The following is a 20,018-nucleotide window of genomic DNA, read 5'->3' as shown; positions in this document are numbered from 1 at the left end:
CATTTTTATTTTATTTTTTTAAACCTGGTGAGATTTTGTATCCCATATGTTATGAAATTAAATGAACAATAGGTTTCTGAACAATTAACAATTTTCCTTCTGAATATGACAAATTTAGTTACCTCAAATCAGTATAGGTTTAATAATAATGTATAAAGGCCAATTTTAATTTAATTAATATTCTTATTTATATTTAGCTACCTTAACCTATACTAAAGCACCAGATGAGGGATTCACTGAATCAGAAATGTACATTCTAGGCTTAAGCATGATAAATAATAAAGTGTTAAAGATGTTTTATTTATATAAATTTTAACTCAGATCTAAAAATGCCCACTTAATTACAACTATAAGGTGCATAATATTATCAATCACATCCTATCTGAAGTATGTGATCAAAATAATTAACTTAGTAGCCTATGACATAACAAGGTTTAGAATCAAATAAAAATTTCAATTTTAAGTCATCCAAACACTCCTGAGATTAATGACACAATAGGAAAATAACCATTAGACTATAAGTTAGTACTTATCTATATTATTGATCAACAAATAAGTTAGTACTGTAAACAAAGGTAAATTATTTAGTATTCAGATGATTATGGAGGTTAATTACATTAACCAATGTTTACAAAAATCAGTAATGAAGTTAACAATATTCAAAAAAGACACATTTCAACTCAGTATAAAATTAAAATGTGATAAAAATTTACATTTGCCAAGATTGATTGAGGACAGTTTATTCTGAGTGAATTGGGTCTTTCAACAAAAGGTAGCATAACAACAACACAATTTCATTAATAACCTTGTTATGTATAATATAATGAATGGAGATGAATTTATATAAACAATAAGTGTAATACAAGGAATTATTGTGATAAAACTCCATTGAAAATAATGGTTATAAGAAAATAATCCATTTTCTCCAACACAGAAAACAAGTAAACAGGTCGGGAAGAGGTCATATTTAAAACTATTTATTGAGCTTCGTTTCATACCTTGTAACTTCCTCGTAGCAGCCATAGCTATGAAAACATACCACTGAATAGTTCGCACATATTCTAAACTTAAAATTGAATTACACAGCGCAAACGAAATGATTTAATTCCGAAAAATTATAATCACCCAAACCTTTGTTCACAGACAAGATGGCAGCCAACCGTACTCATTCCACACAAAATTGGTTGTAGGCTATGAACGTACGTTTATTTTATGGTTTGACAAATTTTAAAGGCCACTGGTAAAGTAACATCCATATAACACAATTCAAACTTTAATAATAAAATCAATATACAGTGGTACACATAATAATACTGAAAATTAAGAAAATCTTTAATTAGAACACACTTTTAACACTCTTTTGACTCTCGTTTATCCGCAACACTGGTTATGACACTGCGCAGTCTCAAATTCATCCTTGAGAAACAAAAACAATCAACAAACGGGACAAGTCAGCTGTTCTTTAAAAGTGCACCATATTAAGCAGGCATTGGTAAGACGACTTTAGTAAAATATTGTATTATTACATTTGTGAGGCGGAAAGGAAAAAGGGACCTCTTGTCGGCAATGTGAGTTTTTCAGTACAACCGAAATAAGTGGTTTCGGTCAAAATCATCGATATTCACTTTATGTTTGATTATCGAACTTTACTTTATGCTTTACATGCTACAATCGATAGTTGAACAGTTTTCAATAGATAAAACTCTCGAATGAATCATTAAAGCGAACAATGTCCAGCCTAGGAAAAGGGACCTCTTGTCGCTAATGGAGAAATAACATGGCCGACAAGAGGTCCCTTTTCTAAACAGCGCTAGGCTGCTACGCCGTACTTTAAAAACTAAACTCTCCTGAATTCTAGCGTCGTTTGAAAGAACTACGACGAAATTGTCCTAACAAAAGAAGATTTTCTCAATGTAATAAAGCCTTCCCCAACATCAGATTGCTTTCCTTTCGTAGTTTTATGACCAATAAACTTCGGTAATTCATATTCTGACTATGACAATGAAAGTTTGCATATAGATAGACATTTTTATCTATTTATTAACGAACTACTGATGGTACAGAATAACAACAGAGTAGCAATTATTTTTAGCCTGTTTGTTGGTAGCCATGCAGACAGCTGATTTACCGATTGGCACTAAACAAACAGCTGTCTTGCCGATTTGCGCCAAAACATTGTTGTTGTTACACTATAGTAAGCTGTTGTATTTCGTTTTTGTGTTTTTAGGACGTGTTTAACTAATTAAAATGAGTGAAGAAAAAGTTGTAAATATATTAAATAGTATAGGTCTTAGTAATAATCGTAGTATTAGTGATGAAGACTATAGTGTGTATGCAGATTATTTTGAAGACAGACTTTTAAGCAGTGATAGTGAAAGTGAAGTTGAGAAGACACCTGAGGAGGACAACATAGTAAATGTTTCAGACAATTCATTGTTAAAAAACATACCAAACTTGGATGAACTTTCTGAAGGTAATCTTGACCATCTTATTAACATTGATGATGTAATAATTGAAATAGAAGAATCTGGTAATAACCAAGAAGTAGTGGACGAGGATGATAGTGGGCAATACCTAGTCACAATTGATAATAGTGTTTATTTAATTGATCGTTTTGATGCTGACAATGACCGTGAAATCGTTTTGAATTTTTCTACAAACTGGCTGTGGCTGTAAAAATAAATGTTCTGATTTATTTTCTTCTGATGAATTATTGCAAATGCGCTATGAATGCGCAGAGTTAGATCATTATCATGACAATATTAACACGTTGGACCAAATCATATTAGGCCAACTTCGCTGTTTAACATCAGATTCTGAATTAACTTCCCGCTCCAAAAAAATACAGACTGAAAGAAAAAATGCACGCACCAATTATCTTCTAAAGGGTAGAGCAGTTTGTAAAAATACATACATGTTTGGTCATCAGATCAAAATTAAAAGGCTGAAACGTCTCACCAAAATGTACAATAATACTGGATTAATTTCTAAAAACCATGGAAACACAGGAAAAATAAAACACAAGGTTACATCTTTTTCTGACACAGAGTTTGTTGTCAAGTTTTTGCAGAATTATGCTGAGCAGCATGCAATCATGTTGCCAGGCAGAAGCAGCACAGTGTATAATACCACACTAAAATTACTCCCTTCTAGTGACTCGAAAGTTTCCCTCAGGGGTAGTCGGCTTTCGACTACACGGGAGGCCTCCCCTTTCTTCGGGGAGGCTGGCGACCCCGGGGCTACCTGAGCCTAGCTGTGAGACTCTCCTCACAGTCCTTCTAGAGCTAAGGTCTTTCTTCTCTCTTTCGGATCTTAGCTCGACATCTTTTATCTTTTCTGGGCAAATCTCACCCACCTCTTCTTTTCTTCGACCCCACGTGGGTGTCACTTCCTCCTTCTTTTCGACCGGCGCATACCGGAGAACCCGGGGAGTGTCCCTGAATTGTCGCAGGGACTGATGTGTGCTTTGCACTGCCGATGGTGTTTTCTCTGGTATGACGCCAGGAGCCAGCCCCTTCGGGCCCTAGTCAGGAAGTGCGCCATGGATGCAGAGGTCGGACTCTGCATTGCTACGGTCGGCCCCCGGCACGTCTGGTTTCCGGTGCTGGGAGTACGGAGGTCGGGCCCCAGGGAACTGGGGTAGAGGCTCAGTCCTCGAGGGTACACCCGTTCCCGATTTTTCCGGGCCGCCCTTGTCGCACGATGCGCTGGTAAACCTAAAGTATGGAATTGCAAAAACCCATCGACAACGATACAGAAAGGTTGGAGAAGGAATTCCCCCCTCTCCCTTCGTGTACTGCAGACCCGTTTGCTAAGAGTAGTCGTTTATTAAGGTCCCCTCCTTCGCGACCTCATAGCGAGACTCCGCCTTCGGCATCTCTGCAGGCCATGGCTTCCTGTGCCTCACAAGAGACGGGTACACCGGTTGTCTCTGATGAGTTTCAGTCGGAGGAGACACCTGTCAGAAGTCAGGAAATATTTTTTCCCTTGGCTTCCCCCGATGGGAAGAACATGGAGTATGCGGCGGACACCATCTTCACGGAGGTAAAGAGGATGAAAGACGTCCTTCTCGACATGCGAGCAGCTACGTCGAGACAAAAGAGCCTAAGCACGGCAGTCAGGAACGGCATGATCTCTCTGGAGTCGTCTCTAGATCTGATCGGTACATTTTGGCAGGTCTGGAAGATATCGATGGAGAGACTGCAGAGAGAAAGTTGCGAAAAAGAGACTCAGGCCCCATCACCATCTATGGTGGCAGCAGCCTCTACCACGGCTGGGAAAAGAGCGGCCGGAAGTCCCCCTGAACATCCAAGGGAGGAAAAGCGGCAGAGAGACGCCGGAGAGCCTGCTTCTGTCAACGAGACAGAAGAGAGCGAGTTTCGCCCGGTAGTCTCAAAAAAGAAAAAAAGGAAAGCGAAGGCCGTAGATAAGAGCGGGAAGAGGCAAGACCTACCTACACCTCCTCCCCCACAAGTAAAGAAGCCGGAGAAACTCCCGCGTTCCAGGCCTGGGAGGCAGGTGGTGATTGTCAAGCCTAAAGCTGGCAAGTCATACGCCGAGATTCTTGGTGCAATGAGGGCTGGAGTTACTCCCGAAGAGTCAGGCACCGTGGTACGCCACATAAGGAAGACTGTCACGGGAGGAGTATTACTGGAAATCGCAAAATGCGACGACAGAAGGAAACTCCAGGAGGCGATACAGAAGGCGGTGGGCGACAGGGGCGATGTTCGCTCCATTGTTCCTAAGGCAAGGCTAGAGATCCTAGATCTGGATGCCTTGACCACCGAAGCCGACATCTCGGACGCCCTAAGCAGGGAGTTTCCTGTCCTTGGTGGCGAAATTAGGGTTACCCTCTTCAAGCCTAACCGGCAAGAACAGAGGAAGGCCGTGGTTGAGCTGCTCGAGAGTGACTCCTTGACAGTACTCCAAAAGGGGAAGATCAAGGTCGGGTGGGTCGTCTGCCGAATTCGGGGCCGTGTGGAGGTGGACAGATGCTTCCGCTGTCTCGGCTACGGTCACACTAGGAGGAACTGTTCCGGACCGGATAGGAGCAGTAACTGCTGGAAATGCGGCAGCGCCGAACACAAGGCGGCGGTTTGCACGGGGCCTCCTTCTTGCGTCTTATGTACCGGAAATCCTGGATCAAAGACAGATCATGTTCCAGGATCAGGTGCCTGCGGGGTTTTCAAGAAAGCCCTGGACGACAGGAAAGCCCGTGCTAGGCCACGAAAATGATCCGATTTATCCAGGCCAATCTGCAGAGATGTCACGCTGCGGACGCAATCCTTGAACAGCTGGCCTGTGAGACCAAAGCCCAGATAGTGATCGTCAGTGAACCCGTCCGAACCAAAACCAGCTCATCTTGGTTTTACGATGGACTCGGCACTGCGGCTGTTTGGATCGCAGACAGTCGTGGGGTCCGCGTACTGAGTCATGGTTCCGGTGACGGTTATGTCTGGGTTAAGTTGAACAGCGTTACCATTTACAGTGTGTACCTCTCCCCCAATTACTCCGCGCGAGAGTTCCTGGAAAGGTTGGAAGCGCTGGAAGACAGTCTCCGAAGCGTCCCTGGGCGTGTTATAGTGGCGGGTGACTTCAACGCCCGTGCGGTCGAATGGGGTATGCCCGTGACTAACGTGAGGGGAAGACATATTTTGGAGATGGTCTCGAGACTCGATTTGGAAGTCGCGAATAGAGGGACAAGGCCGACCTTCCGAAGCACTCTCGGTGAGTCAATACCAGACATTACGATGGTATCGGCCGATTTGTTTCCTTTAGTAGCGGAATGGCGAGTGATGGACGTCTACACTGCTAGTGACCACGAGTTCATCGCTTTCCATCTCATCGATAATCGGCTGCCGCGGCTAGCGAATACCCGAAACACTCTTGGCTGGAATCTGGCTAAGCTGGACAGGGGAAAACTTGTCGAGCAGCTAGATCGTAGTATCGAGGCTGGTGTTCCGGGGTTTCCCGAGTCCACTGAAACAGCTGAGGTTGAGGCTTATATCGACTCTTCCATGAAACTGATAGAACACGCTTGCAATTCGTCAATGCCTCGGAAACGACCTTACCGAGGCCGTCGCCAAGCCTTCTGGTGGACGGACGAAATTGGCGAGCTCAGGAGAACTGCACTAATGTGCAGACGTAGAGCGCAGCGAGCTCGAAACCGGCCTGAAGCTATAACTAGGTCGGCAGAGCACAAGGCTGCTAAGAAAGCTCTGAGTGCAGCAATTCGTTTGAGCAAAGCACGATGCTGGCGTGAGCTCTGCCAGGAAGTGGACTCGGACCCTTGGGGAAGAGGATACAAACTTGTGCGAAAAAAGCTAGGAGGAATAGGGAAAAGCACGGAAATGCCTGCTGGAATGATTTCGACGATCGTGGAAGCTCTCTTCCCAAGTCACCCTGTAAGGCGGGAGGAGAGAGTAGCGAGACCGGTACCAGACGTTCCCATTTTTACGGAGCAGGAGCTTGTAGCGGCGGTGTCTACCATGCGCAACAAGAAGGCTCCTGGACCTGATGGCATTCCAGCTGAGGTTTTGAAGATTGTGGCGGCGAGTTATCCGCTCTTGCTGCTGAACATGTTTAATGCATGTTTGGTAGCGGGTGTGTTCCCGTCGCGCTGGAAGGTTGCTAGGTTGGCGCTGATCAGCAAAGGAAAAAGTGATCCGAACTCCCCGTCGGCATACAGGCCACTTTGTATGCTTGACACCGCGGGGAAGCTCTATGAAAGGTTGCTGAAACCCAGGTTGCTGTCGTCCATCGAAGCCGCCGGAGATCTCTCTCCCCGGCAGCATGGCTTTCGAAAGCGACACTCAACTCTGAACGCCATTACAGAGGTGATCAGTGCCGTCCAGCAGGCCGAAACAGCTTGTCACCAGGCTCGGCCGATTGTGCTGTTGGTTACACTTGACGTAAAAAACGCGTTTAACTCTGCTCGGTGGGAGGACATGCTAGAGGCGTTGCAGCGGGACTTCAGTGTGCCCGACTATCTCCTGGTCATTGTGCAGGACTACCTGAAGAACCGACGGCTATTGTATGAAACCAAAGACGGAAGGAGAACAAAAGAGGTCACTGCCGGTGCGGCTCAAGGGTCTATTCTCGGCCCAGACCTATGGAATGTTTCATACGATGGTTTGCTTCGCCTCGAGATGCCCCACGACGTCTACCTCGTGGGTTATGCTGATGACGTGGCTGCAGTCATCACGGCGAGGACGCCGGACTTGGCACAGTTACGCCTTAATCAGGTAATGATTCGGGTCAATGCCTGGATGACGAGCCATGGACTTGAGCTGGCGGTCTCCAAGACCGAAATCGTTATGCTCACTCGACGGAGAATCCCCACTCTGATCTCTATGAATGTGGGGGGTGTCGAGGTTCGGACAAGGACTGCGGCGAAGTACCTGGGTGTGTTACTCGACTGCCGTCTTCGGTATTGGGAGCACATTCAGGCGGTGTGTGACAAAGCCTCTAAGGTGGTTATGTCTCTCGGCAGGCTGATGGCTAACGTAGGAAGCCCTAGGTCAAGTAAGAGACGCCTCCTCATGTCTACTGTAAACTCAACCCTTCTGTATGGCGCAGAGGTTTGGGCGGGTGTCATGAGGATAAGGCGATACAGTCAAAAGCTGTTATCGGTACAGAGAAGAGCGGCACTTAGGGTCGCCTGCGCCTATCGCACCGTTTCCGGTTCAGCCGTGGCGGTCGTGGCTGGGGTGATTCCTATTGACCTGCTGGCCATCGAGAGACAGACCGTCTTCCGGGAGGCTGCCGAGCGGGGTAGAGAGGATGCCTTGGCTGCTGCCAGGGCGGAGACTCTGCAGGTTTGGCAGCGGAGGTGGACGGAAGGATTGGACGGCCGCTGGACCTTCCGTCTCATTCGAGAGCTTCAATCCTGGATAGATCGTGGCCACGGGGAGATAGATTTCTACCTGTGTCAGTTCCTGACGGGGCACGGTTACTTTAGGAAGTACCTCTACAGGATGGGAAAAGTCAGATCGCCTCGGTGTGCTTACTGCCCGGAGGAAGATGATGATGTTCATCACACCTTCTTCGCTTGCGGGCGCTTCACCGAGGCCAGGCAAACGCTCGCCACCACAGTTGGTGATGTTACGGCAGAGACCATTGTGGAGATGATGCTGCAGAATGAGGACGCCTGGAATGCAGTCACCACTCACGTACATGCGATCCTTCATCAGAAGCGTGAAGACGGATGCCTGGCTGACCCCTAGCTTCCGAAACAAGTAGTTTTGTCCTGGTTGAGACATAAGACACACGGACCAGGCAAGATGTCATCCGAAAGGGTTCCGGCCTGGGCTCTCCGTGGCCCGTAGGGGGTTTAGTGGGTAGTCCGCAAGGGAGTCCCACACTCCGTGCGCAAATGCATTCCCCCTACGTAAAAAAAAAAAAAAAAAAAAAAAAGTGACTCGAAAGTTAAAATCTATGAAACTTATAAAGCTTCATTTACCAATGAGATAACCCAGAAACCTGTCCATTCTAGAGTTTTTAGTAATATATGGAGGGACATATGCCCTGATATTGTAGTCATGAAACCAAGGACTGATCTATGTGCCATATGCCAAAAACATTATTCTTCTGGAGCAGAAATGGCCTTGGTGCCGGAAGAAAAAAAAAATAGAAACGATTGAGATGATGAGAACCCACCTGCAGACTGTTTCCAAAGAACGAAAGTTTTATAATGAAACTATCCAAGAAACAAGAATAAAGTTTCAAAACCAAAACAAGTCTGCTGTGCACTATAGTTTTGATATGGCTCAGCAGGTTCACATACCAAGTAACCCTCTGCAGCCTGGGCCTATTTATTTTCTAGTCCCATTTAAAGTAGGCATATTTGGCGTGATGTGCGAGACCACAAATAAGCAAACTAATTACTTTATTCCAGAAAGTGTCAGCACTACGAAAGGGTCAAACCTGATTGTAAGTCTTTTTCACCACCACCTCGAAAACAACAGTTTCGGAGAAGACACTATGTTCATTCACGCTGACAATTGTGTTGGCCAAAACAAGAACAACATCCTAATGGGATACTTGGCATGGAGGATATGTCACAACAAGAACAAAAAAATTTGTTTATCGTTTATGCCAGTAGGCCATACCAAGTTTGCCTGCGATTGGGCCTTTGGACTTTTTAAAAAAACATTCAGAAACACTTATGTTTCTTCAATGTCTGATTTAGTGGATTGCGTGAAAAAATCAACTCCCACAACACATGTCAATTCTGGTGTGGTGGTGGGGAATGAAAAAGGTGAAGTTGCAGTTCCAGTTTATGATTGGCTAAGTTTCCTACAAAAGAGTGGTGCAAACAAAGTGCCCCATGTAACACAGTACAACCATTTTGAATTTAATTCACTATACAAGGGAAAAGTACACTGCAAGATTGACATTGATGGAAATGAATTCATCCACAAGATGTTCCCGACAGAAGATGGACCCCATGGATTTCCACAAGAAATCACACCTGAAGGGATGACTAGAGCACGGAAAGAATATCTACACAAGAATATTCGCCAGTACTGCAAAGATGAGTTCAAAGATGTTCTGTGTCCATGTCCTGAACCAAATGCAGAGGAGAGCACTGGTGCTGTCGATCCGGATGATGACGGGCCCGAAGCAGTTCCTGGACCATCCAAAAAGCGCCGTAAGCGCTCTGTTTAACCAAAACCTTTGTATTCCATTGGAAAGAGGACAATAAAAGCAAAATATTGATATGTGTTTCATCTCTTAAATGTTACAAATAAAGATTTTGTATTACTTTTAACTTTTTGTTTGTGTATTCCCAAATATGCCCATTTCTAGTATACAAAGTTCAATTTTCTATAACTTTGTTTAAAAAAATCGTAGAAACATGAATTTTGTACCAAATTGTTCAGCTTTTATAGCTCTGTTCAAAAATGTCATTAACTCAAAATCGGAAATTGTCGACAAGAGGTCCCTTTTTCCTTTCCGCCTCACATTTATTGAATTAGTGCCAAATAAAAGGCCTATTGGGAGGGCAAAATAAGTCCACGTTGTGGGATTTCCATTAAAAGCTTTTAAAGTTTAAAAGCTTGAACCAATTAGGTCATATATAGAGAGCCTTAAATTTCACTTGTAAACAAATTTAAGGCTCTCTATTATTTTATTTAGGCTGAAATGCAATATTGGCATTTCATCGATCTCACTAAAATTGTAATTTCGCTTATTCGTTATTAATTTTGGATATCGATTTTTTTTATTAAACAAGTTACTATATCCAAAACACTGATTCTAGGGCATTATGGGTGTTTGGGAATAATCTAAAGTTAACCTATTACTACTTGTGATGAATTTGTCTTTTGGCAAGGCAATAAAAGTTAGTTTCTTGAGAACTTTGAAATACAGTTTGTACTCTCCCTTTAAATAAAAAAATAAATCAATTTGTGTAAAACAATTTTGGAGTGTGTAAAAAACGCTTTTACAGTTAATCTTTTTTAATAAAAAAAATAGTTATATTAATGGAAGTGTTATATCTATATGACATGAATCCCATCCCACCCTGACCCTTCACGACAGATTGACCTGCAGAAGCCCGTCGTCGGGCCAAGTTCGGAGTTTAAAACATTAATTAAGTATAATTATCAACATACAGTCAGGGAAGTCTTCCTTTTCGTATATTTCTCATAACAAATTTTAGCATCCATCTTGACCTGGCGGTATCTGACGCTACCACAATATGCAGAAATAACGTACAGAATAGTTCAAATAAAACTGAAAGACATTTTACTGGTATATTAAAACATAACAACTATCATAAAATGTTACCTCCAATCCTAGAGTAAACAGCATGTCTATTGACATAGTACGACAAATAGAAACATTGGGTCTTCAACCGAAGTGCACCATAGACTAGGAAGAACCTTACAAGGCTGAGCGGCAATGAACCTCGCTGCCTAAGCAGCATTTTTACAAGCCAGCATGACGATGTGGCATATCGGATCCCTAGTCCTCCAGCTTATGTGTGGATTCCATCCGTATTCTAAGACGGCATCCATTGTACCCAAATTCATTGTTGAATTCTTAATTGTCACCAGACAAAACCCAGTTCTTATAAACGTATACATTTTCATAAAAATGCGTAAATCTATAACGTGTAATAAATTAAATTTGTATGTATAATTCATAAAATCATTTAAATGTTTACATATAATGTATATACGAGCTTTTAGATTATGGCTTATGTACGTTTTCTTGTGTTTCTTGTGTTCTTTTTGCGATTTAATTGCGAACTAGCACGATCGGCTAGACAGTCACCCCAGGCCTCGAAGACCCAGTCCTACAAAAACATCACAGGTGACGTTGAGGCGGCAACTTTATCCTGATGAAGTGGAAATTGAGAAGAAAACGTGAATCTGATATATCGACACCACAGCGACGTAAAGAAAGCGCACTAGGCGCAAAGACCAGTCGGTCAACCAAAATACCCAGGTCACACTGAAACAACGACTGAAGTAGTCGCCTGAATCCATATCAAGGATCAACGCCTAACTGACCTGCCTCACACGACTCTACTCCGAGGTTGTCATCAGCGGACAGCGGCTCTGATGCTCGGCGCTAGACAGCTGCGGCACCAAACAAAAAAGCACACCAATGAACGATTCAGTCATCGCTCAAATGTTGCCAGAAGAGGAGAATAAGTCCTATAGCTTTAGCATTCCTACCAACTGCTCTCCTCTTACTATGGAGCCAAGACAATGCTCAGTGTATAAACCAGACTAAGTGATATATCACCACTAAACACAAAAGCACATTGATTCCTGATTGGGTAATTGGCATATAGACAATGTGTTTCAAATATATCTACCTATCGTAGCTTGTAAGACATCATTATAAAAAAATAAACTAGGATATAAAGTTTTTAATTTTTGTTCTATTGTTAAGTCGATATTTTGGTGAATTATGACTCTTCGGTCCATGTTATATCAGCAGTCTTGGGTTTGAAATGCTTTCTACTTAACACGTATTAATTCTATATTCTCTAAGCATGTCTTGTAGAAGCTGCTAATCAGTAAGATTACTTAACTGGATTATGGGAGACACCAGTTGCTGCAGTCGTCCATCTCCTAGGAAACTGTTTCTACCACCAGTTGATGAACCATAGCGTGTTCTAGCACCAATGTACTTCTAGGAAATGCAATGAATGGTCTGGGATCCATCAGACAGTTATTATATAGCTTATACATTTAATACTTCCAACTTCTGTGAGGCTTGGAATGCTCTCATTCTTTGAAACCATTTGTCGGCTGATCATGACCATATTAATTACTTATAACTTGAATTGTATATTGCCTCCAAGAGGTACAGAGTACTTATATATCTAGCCTTAGAGACCTCTAGCAATTCCAGCTTTTGGATAGTCTGACCACTGGAGTTCCTAATCTCTGCAAGTTTCTGACCTCTAAGACTTCTGGAATACATAAAACTGGTCAATCTATGTGATTCTTCAGTCTCTGAAAGTCTGTAAATAGTGGGTGACACCTCCTGAATTCCACTGATTGTTACTTAATAATATATCTTTCTACAAATATTTAAAAAATAAATTAATTATAAGGCTGCTACTAAGTAAAGTGAAATAATTTCAAAGTAACTTTGTAAGGTAGAGTACAAATTAATTTACACATGTAATCATCATTCACATTAAATTTAAATAAAAGAATAAAATCTCTAATACATTGCCATACAAGTTACTGAAATTCGATACCTGTTGCATCCCACAGTAAACGATGAAAAGTTAACCATTTTACAACTATATGGTGCACTCTATTGACCCACACAGTATAAATGATCAGACCTAGACTTAATTAAAGAAGTAATGCAATTAGTAACAACTTGAGCTAGTTTACTGTTTGATTTTTTGTGAACAAGCACTAGAGTGAACTATTTTTGTATCAACTGTGTCAATCTTACAAAGCACCACAAAACACATTTTTTACATGCAAAAAAGGTCCAACTTTATTTCTTTTCTGGGTTAATGGGATCATCCAATAATGTTACTCAATAGCTTACCAATCCTCTCAAGGTTTTCTTATTCTACCGCCAAGTATCAAGTAATTCAGTTTATCACAAAATACATAAATACAAATCAAAGTTGAAGAAATACAGTAGTTGTACGTAAGTGACTATGATCCCAGAGTGAGATTTTCCATTGGCTGCTAAAATCCAATGCAGAAATAAAGTGATCTTTTTTACTTGAACAATGGAATTCAACCATCTAAACCATTGGTTTTTAACTTTAAAATCTTAATATTGCAACCAATATGCTGGTTATAATGATTCAATACACAGAGAGGGTCAAGTTTTAGGACAACTTGATAGTTTATTCAATATTTAAATAAAAAAGTAAACTGTAAAAATAAGCTAGGAATACATTCTACCAGCTTCTTCTTATTGGAATCAAATACTTAATTTATGAACAATACAGTCCATTGGCCTGTTTGTTCATAAATTAAGTAATAAGCTAAGGACTTGAAAAGTTAGTTTTATGCTATTAGTGACTTCATTTTTTCAAGAGGAATCGGCCAATGAGGAGTTAGTACATGAAAATCTTTGATTTAAGCAAGTTCAAGTTGCATACCACTTCAAAGTTTTAGATGAGACATAACAATGATAAATATGAAATTTAGACTGCCCAAATCAAAATGATATTTAATATAAATGAACATTGCAAGCTAAAATAGTCCATAACATACATTTGGTTAATTAAAAAACTAAATAATAAAAATTAACTTAAGAAAAAAGATAATTAAAAATGATGTATCACACTCCAGTTTACTTAAATTACAATCTTTTAATTTCAGTGCCCCTCTAATCAAATAGCACGTAAAATATCAAAATTCTACGCTGTGACATATTTTTAGGTCATTATGTTAAACTCATTTCTTGAACTGGTCTCTTGATAAATTTCATATGGAATTATATCAACTAATTAGACTGAAGTAAAAAAAAAACATATCAATGACTATCATTTTTTAGTATCCACTAAATAGCATCATTTAAAGCCTATCTTACATTTAGTCTTTCTTGGACTTCTGAATGAAGTTCCCCAAGGGAATAAGAAATCACTGATGGTATTTAGGGATTTTATTGATACTCAGAGTTTAATTAGATACAACTTAGCATTTACTGAGAGGAAAGTCAAAAAACGAAAAGGTCTTTCTTTAAAGTTTGTTATTGACGAAGAAAGGTTTGAAAGGATATTAGGATTTTAGACATTTGCAATCGTTATTTGTTACAAAAAGTGTAACACTTTGTTTCAGGGATTGAAATTACCCTCTTCTTCTGGTCTAAAAAACCCTAAGACATTAAAAAACTAAAAATGTGGTAATGGATTGCCACTCATGGTGAAGTGCATCAAGTCCAGGCTGGAGGGACAACGATTGCTTCATCTTCGTTAGTTCGGGTATGACGCATTTGTACTCTTAGCTCCTGTGTAGTGTGACATTGCTTGGGTACATTCTCCCCGGTCTGGACTTCATGCAGTTCTTCAGGTAATTATTTAACTTAATTATTTTAACTTTGAGTGCAGTCCATTGCCACATTTTTAGTTTTTTAATATCTTGGAGCCTTTTTACACCTGAAAATTGTAGATTTCAATCCTCGAAACGTAGTTTACACTTTCTTGCAACAAACAACATTGGCAGATGTCCAAAATCCTATTATCCTTTCAAAAAGAAAGTATATGTCTAATTTACACAAAATTAAACCAAAATCTTTGAAACCTAAGAGAAAAGGTATTACTACTGTCCTCAAGTTCTAAGTATCTTAAATTTAATCATCCTAAAAAAAATAAATAAAGAATAGTATATGAAATGAAATGAAATATGCCTTTATTTAAGAGGCGGAGTTAGGGGTATTTAGCCCTCTCTACCACTCAACCTCACATAATATACAGATATATGTACAGTGAATGATCTTAACTAATAACAAATTTTAAATTAAAATAAATGCTTAAAAATTAACCAAAATATATACATACTATTTAATAATTAAAAATAAAATTTATCAGCTTAATATGTAGAAAAATTCAAACAAAGTTAAATTAAAACTTAAATTAACAGATTACTTTTTAAAGAATTTCTCGCCCCTCAGGGGCGGTCTTACTTTCAAGGCCGTACGGGTAATGGCGACCCCGAGGTACCCTAGCTAATGCTCCAGATCCCCTCTCTTCTTGTTCTGGAGGCCTATGGCTGGCACACTTTTCTATGTGTCAGCCTATCTCTCTTCTTCACTCTCTTCTATCTGAGGTAAAGTTCCTCAACTCTTCGATCTAGTTTCCCTTTCATTTCTCCCACTAGGGGCCAAGCCACGGTGGAACAGCGTAGGCCAGGGCTGAATGGCTGGTGGCAAACCAGTCTTTACTATGCGGACTCTGGACACCGGCGACCCTCCAGTTTAAAAGCAGCTTACCCAGGCATGCGGGGCTCTGTCTGGGTGGACCTTCCATTCCCTAGCTTCTCGTGGGAACAACATGGAAAAAAACAAACACAAAAATCAAAACAAACCAACCCTTGAAACAGTTCCTGAAGCTGTTTCAAACCTACCTCTTCCTGCTGAGGTAGCTCCTGAAGCTACCTCGCACATACCACCACCTGGCAACACAACTCAAGAGGTTGTTATGCCAACATCCCTACCTTCTCCTCAACAAAGTGCCTTAGGAACACAGGAGGTTCCATTGCACACTGAAGCTCCCATACATGGCAAGGCTTTATCTGAGGAAGGCAGCACAAGCGCTGAGGAAGCAAAATCCCTTCAAGATATAGAAGATCAGCTCCTCAACAGCCCAAGCACTCCCAAGTCTACAGGTACGCTGGATGATGCCACAGAGCAACTCGGCAACCTTAGAATGAAGAGGCCCAATCTCACCACTGCTCAAAGAAGAGAAGCACTAAAGGCTAAACTTCTCGAAAAGGGTGAAGCTTTTGACCCTTCCAAGTGGAGGAGGGGGAAAAAGAAGAGGAAAAAGAATCAAGAACGGCAGGAGGTCTCAACTCCGGGCCCAACTGCGGGTGCCAAGGCGGGGGTGGGGTCGGCCAAGCGCCCCAGAGGCACTTTGGTCACCCCGCCCTCCGCGGAGGGACCCGCAAAGAAGGCTAGGAGGGAAACCCAAAAGCCCGAAGCCCACGATCCCGAGGCCTCTGGTAGCACACCCAAGGCTACCTACAGAGAGGTCGCAGCAATCAAAATGGCCATAGCCCTCGAAGGCTACCCGGAAGCGAAGCTAAGTGCAGAGCAAGGAGAAGCCATCGAGGACGCAATTATGGAAGAAATCCAACCCCTGGAGGATGGTTCCGTTCCATCGTTTGCGGGCACCTACCTAGAGAAAGGTGTTTTAATTGCTTCCTGTATCAACGAACACACCAAACGTTGGCTGGAAGAAGTTATTCAAAGGATAAAACCTCTGGGAGATGACATCTCTCTGAGAGTGGGACTGCGTAAGGACATCTTGAGGTCCACTAGGGTGTTTTTCAGAGCTCACCCGAAGCTTCTGAAGAAGACACCTGAAAAGGTACTTGAGATGTTTAATAAGCAGAACCCCAACCTGAATGTAAACGAGTGGAAAATCCTTCCATCCATGCCAGACCCGAAAGGTTACGGATTCGTCTGCTTCCTGGACGAGGTCTGCTACAAGGCTGTGAAGGCTTCCAACTGTAGAGCCAACTTAGGACTCTGGCAGGTCTCAATTGTCTCCTCGACAGTCAAGGACAATGCCACGAGTTCTACAAATCAACCTCCAGCACAGTAGAGCTGCCTCGGCAGCCTTCTGCCAGTTCTTCCTCCAAGAGGGATTTGATCTGGCATTGATACAAGAACCATGGCTTCACCAAGGGAGAGTGGCGGGCCTAAATGAAACCAAAGGTAAGTTAATTTACTGCACCTCTCTAAGGAATGTCAGAACCTGCATCCTGTTGAGGAGAGGCTTGGATTTTCTAACCCTCAACGAATTCTGCTCCAGAGATCTTACTGTGGGCACACTGACCTGGAAGAATGGAGGCACAGTGCAGAGCACAATTGTAGGCTCCGTATACCTGCCATATGATGCCAGGGAACTCCCTCCATCAAGAGACCTAGAGCTCCTGGTGGAAAAAGCACAAGCCAGACGTCAACAACTTCTTCTAGCACAAACACTAACCCCAGAGGTGAGGCACTTTTACAATTTCTTCTAAGTAGGGACCTATTTATATGTAATAAAGGTAACCGCCCTACGTTCGCAACACGAATTAGACAAGAAGTTATTGACATAACAATCTGCACACAAGGTATACTTGGAATGGTTGATAAGTGGCACGTAAGCGAAGAGGCCTCATTATCGGATCACAGGTATATCCGCTTTAACCTGCAAGATGAGGCTGCAGAGGTCCTCTATCGCAATCCCAGGAGGACTGACTGGTTGGGATATAAGTCTGACCTTCAGTCACAGTTGGGATCGGTAGGCGGAAGGGTGCGATGCTTCACAGACATAGATCAGATAGCTTCTGACCTGCAGAATGCTATAATCAATAGCTTCCACGATAATTGCCCATTGCGACGGGGGAAGAGTCGAACCAATACTAAGTGGTGGACTGCGGACCTCGCTCGCAAAAGGGCTAATGTCAGGAAGCTGTACAATCAATGCAAAAGGAGCCGTATCTGGGAGTCCTATCATAGAGCTCTTACAGAATACAGCCTAGCGATTAAAAAAGCAAAACAAAGTTCCTGGAGGCAGTTTACACAGAAGGTAAATGAGTTAAGCGCGGCAGCTAGACTGCAACGCTTACTAGCCTCAAGTCCAACCGGTCACTTGGGATCTTTAAGGTCCCAGGGAGGTCAACACACTTCCGGGTCTAGTGATAGCCTCAAACTTCTCCTTGAGACTCACTTCCCTGACTGTATCTTTGAGAATGACGACACTGGAACGTCTGGTAACCGCGAGGCAGGCTCACGGCCAAGAGCTTGTCGTGGTAGCTGGGCCATTGCCAGAAGGATTGTCACTCTCTCTAAAGCCAAATGGGCAATTTCTAAATTTGCCCCTTTCAAATCTGCAGGAGGGGATGGAATCTTTCCGGCCCTGCTTCAACAAGGGCCGGAGAATCTCCTTACCCTTCTATGTGAACTATTCAGGGCGAGCCTAGCCTATGGGTACATACCACAAGTCTGGCGTCTCAACAGGGTGGTCTTCATCCCTAAAAAAGGGAGAGCGGACTACTCTGTCCCTAAATCTTTTCGTCCCATCAGTTTATCTTCGTTTCTACTGAAAACATTAGAAAGACTGGTGGAGAGGCACCTGAGAAAGGGAGTTCTCTCAGACACTCCCCTTCATCGCAACCAACATGCATACCAGCAAGGCAAATCCTGTGAATCAGCACTGCACCAACCAGTCAGTAGGATTGAGGATAGCCTGTCCGCCAAGGAATTGGCATTGTGCACCTTCATAGACATTGAAGGAGCTTTCGACAATGCCAAATTCACTGCAATGGTAAGTGGAGCACAGCGACGTGGCCTCGAGCCAGCTCTGTGCCGGTGGCTTAGGGCCATGCTGTGCTCCAGACGGATCAGGGCCGATCTTAATGAAGTATCGCTTGTGATCGCACCCACAAGGGGATGTCCTCAAGGAGGCATCCTGTCACCTCTACTGTGGAACCTAGTAGTAGATGGTCTACTTGAGGACCTTACTAACAACGGAATCTATGTCCAAGGATATGCAGACGACATAGTCCTTATGGTACAGGGAAAATATACAAATGTTGTTGTTGATATCATGAATACCAACCTTCAACATGTACACAACTGGTGTCAGGGAGAGGGACTGAAAGTAAATCCCTCTAAGACAGTAGTTGTACCATTCACTAGGAAAAAGAACCTAGAGTCTCTTTCTAGGCTGAAACTCGCATCCACTCAGCTGGAGTGGTCAAAGACAGTCAAATATTTAGGACTGACTCTAGATCATAAGCTTACGTGGAATGATCATCTTAATAATATCCTGCACAAAGCAAAGTGGGCGCTCATGACGTCCAGGAGACTTGCAGGATTCTCATGGGGCGTAAAACCCCACATAGCACTATGGCTTTACAAAGCAGTTGTAAGGCCTCAAATCACTTATGGTTCATTAGTCTGGTGGACAAAGGTGAATCAGGTAACTGCCAAAGCCAAGCTTGAAAGCTTACAAAGGCTCGGCACAATCTTTGTAACCGGAGCATTCAGGAGCAGTCCCTCAGCGACCCTCGAGGTGGCTTTAGGACTTCTACCTCTTGATGTCCATATAAAAGCTGAAGCGCGTAAGTCAGCTTATCGGCTGATGGTTGCTGGCTTGTGGAGGAATGGCGCGTCTAACGCGAGCCATGGCGCCATCACTGAAGCTGTAAACCCAAGCGCTATTCTCGAAATGGTCTCCGACACAATGAGAACGGAGTTCGTATTCAATAAGCCATTCTCTGTTGACTTCTACTCCAGAGATGAGTGGAAATCGCAAGATAACATCCCAACAATAAGAAAGAGCTTTGTCTGGTACACGGATGGCTCGCTTATTAAGGGTAGAACTGGATATGGAGTGTTTAGTCAATCCCCTAGAACTGCCCTTAGCGGCAGTTTGGGTCGGAACTGCTCCATATTTCAAGCCGAAATCTATGGTATCCTAGCCTGTGCCAACCTAGGCCTCACCAGAAGGTACCAGGGAATGAACATCTGTATAATGTCAGACAGTCAGGCAGCTCTTAAAGCTCTTGACTCCAACAGCATTTCATCCAGGCTTGTGTGGGAGTGCTTTAACACTCTCTGCAAGCTTGGATCACGCAACTGTGTGCGTCTTGGTTGGGTACCGGGCCACACAGGCATAGGTGGCAACGAATGCGCCGACAGGCTTGCCAAAAGCGGAGCAAGCATGCCATACACCGGTCCAGAACCGAGTTGTGGTATAAGCAAGTCAGCCGCTTACCAAAGTATAAACAAATGGTCCAGGAAGACACACCGCGTGCGGTGGCAGAGTCACCAAGGACAAGCACTCGGCAAAAGACTGC

General features: G+C 42.9%; 1 protein-coding gene across 1 annotated transcript in view; it reads right to left on the bottom strand.

Moving 5' to 3' along the window:
• The window catches only part of LOC124367330 (CCR4-NOT transcription complex subunit 3), a 38,350-nt gene extending 36,964 nt beyond the window's left edge, over positions 1-1,386 (bottom strand). The window contains exon 1 of the mRNA XM_046824064.1: positions 999-1,386. Coding sequence (XP_046680020.1) covers positions 999-1,023 — 25 coding nt within the window. The 5' untranslated portion in view covers positions 1,024-1,386. The remainder of the gene's footprint in view (positions 1-998) is intronic.
• Positions 1,387-20,018: the final 18,632 nt, after the last annotated feature.

This window comes from Homalodisca vitripennis, chromosome 8 (assembly GCF_021130785.1).
Source record: "Homalodisca vitripennis isolate AUS2020 chromosome 8, UT_GWSS_2.1, whole genome shotgun sequence".
Classification (NCBI taxonomy): Eukaryota; Metazoa; Arthropoda; class Insecta; order Hemiptera; family Cicadellidae; genus Homalodisca; species Homalodisca vitripennis.
This window is presented reverse-complemented; position numbering and strand designations above follow the sequence as displayed.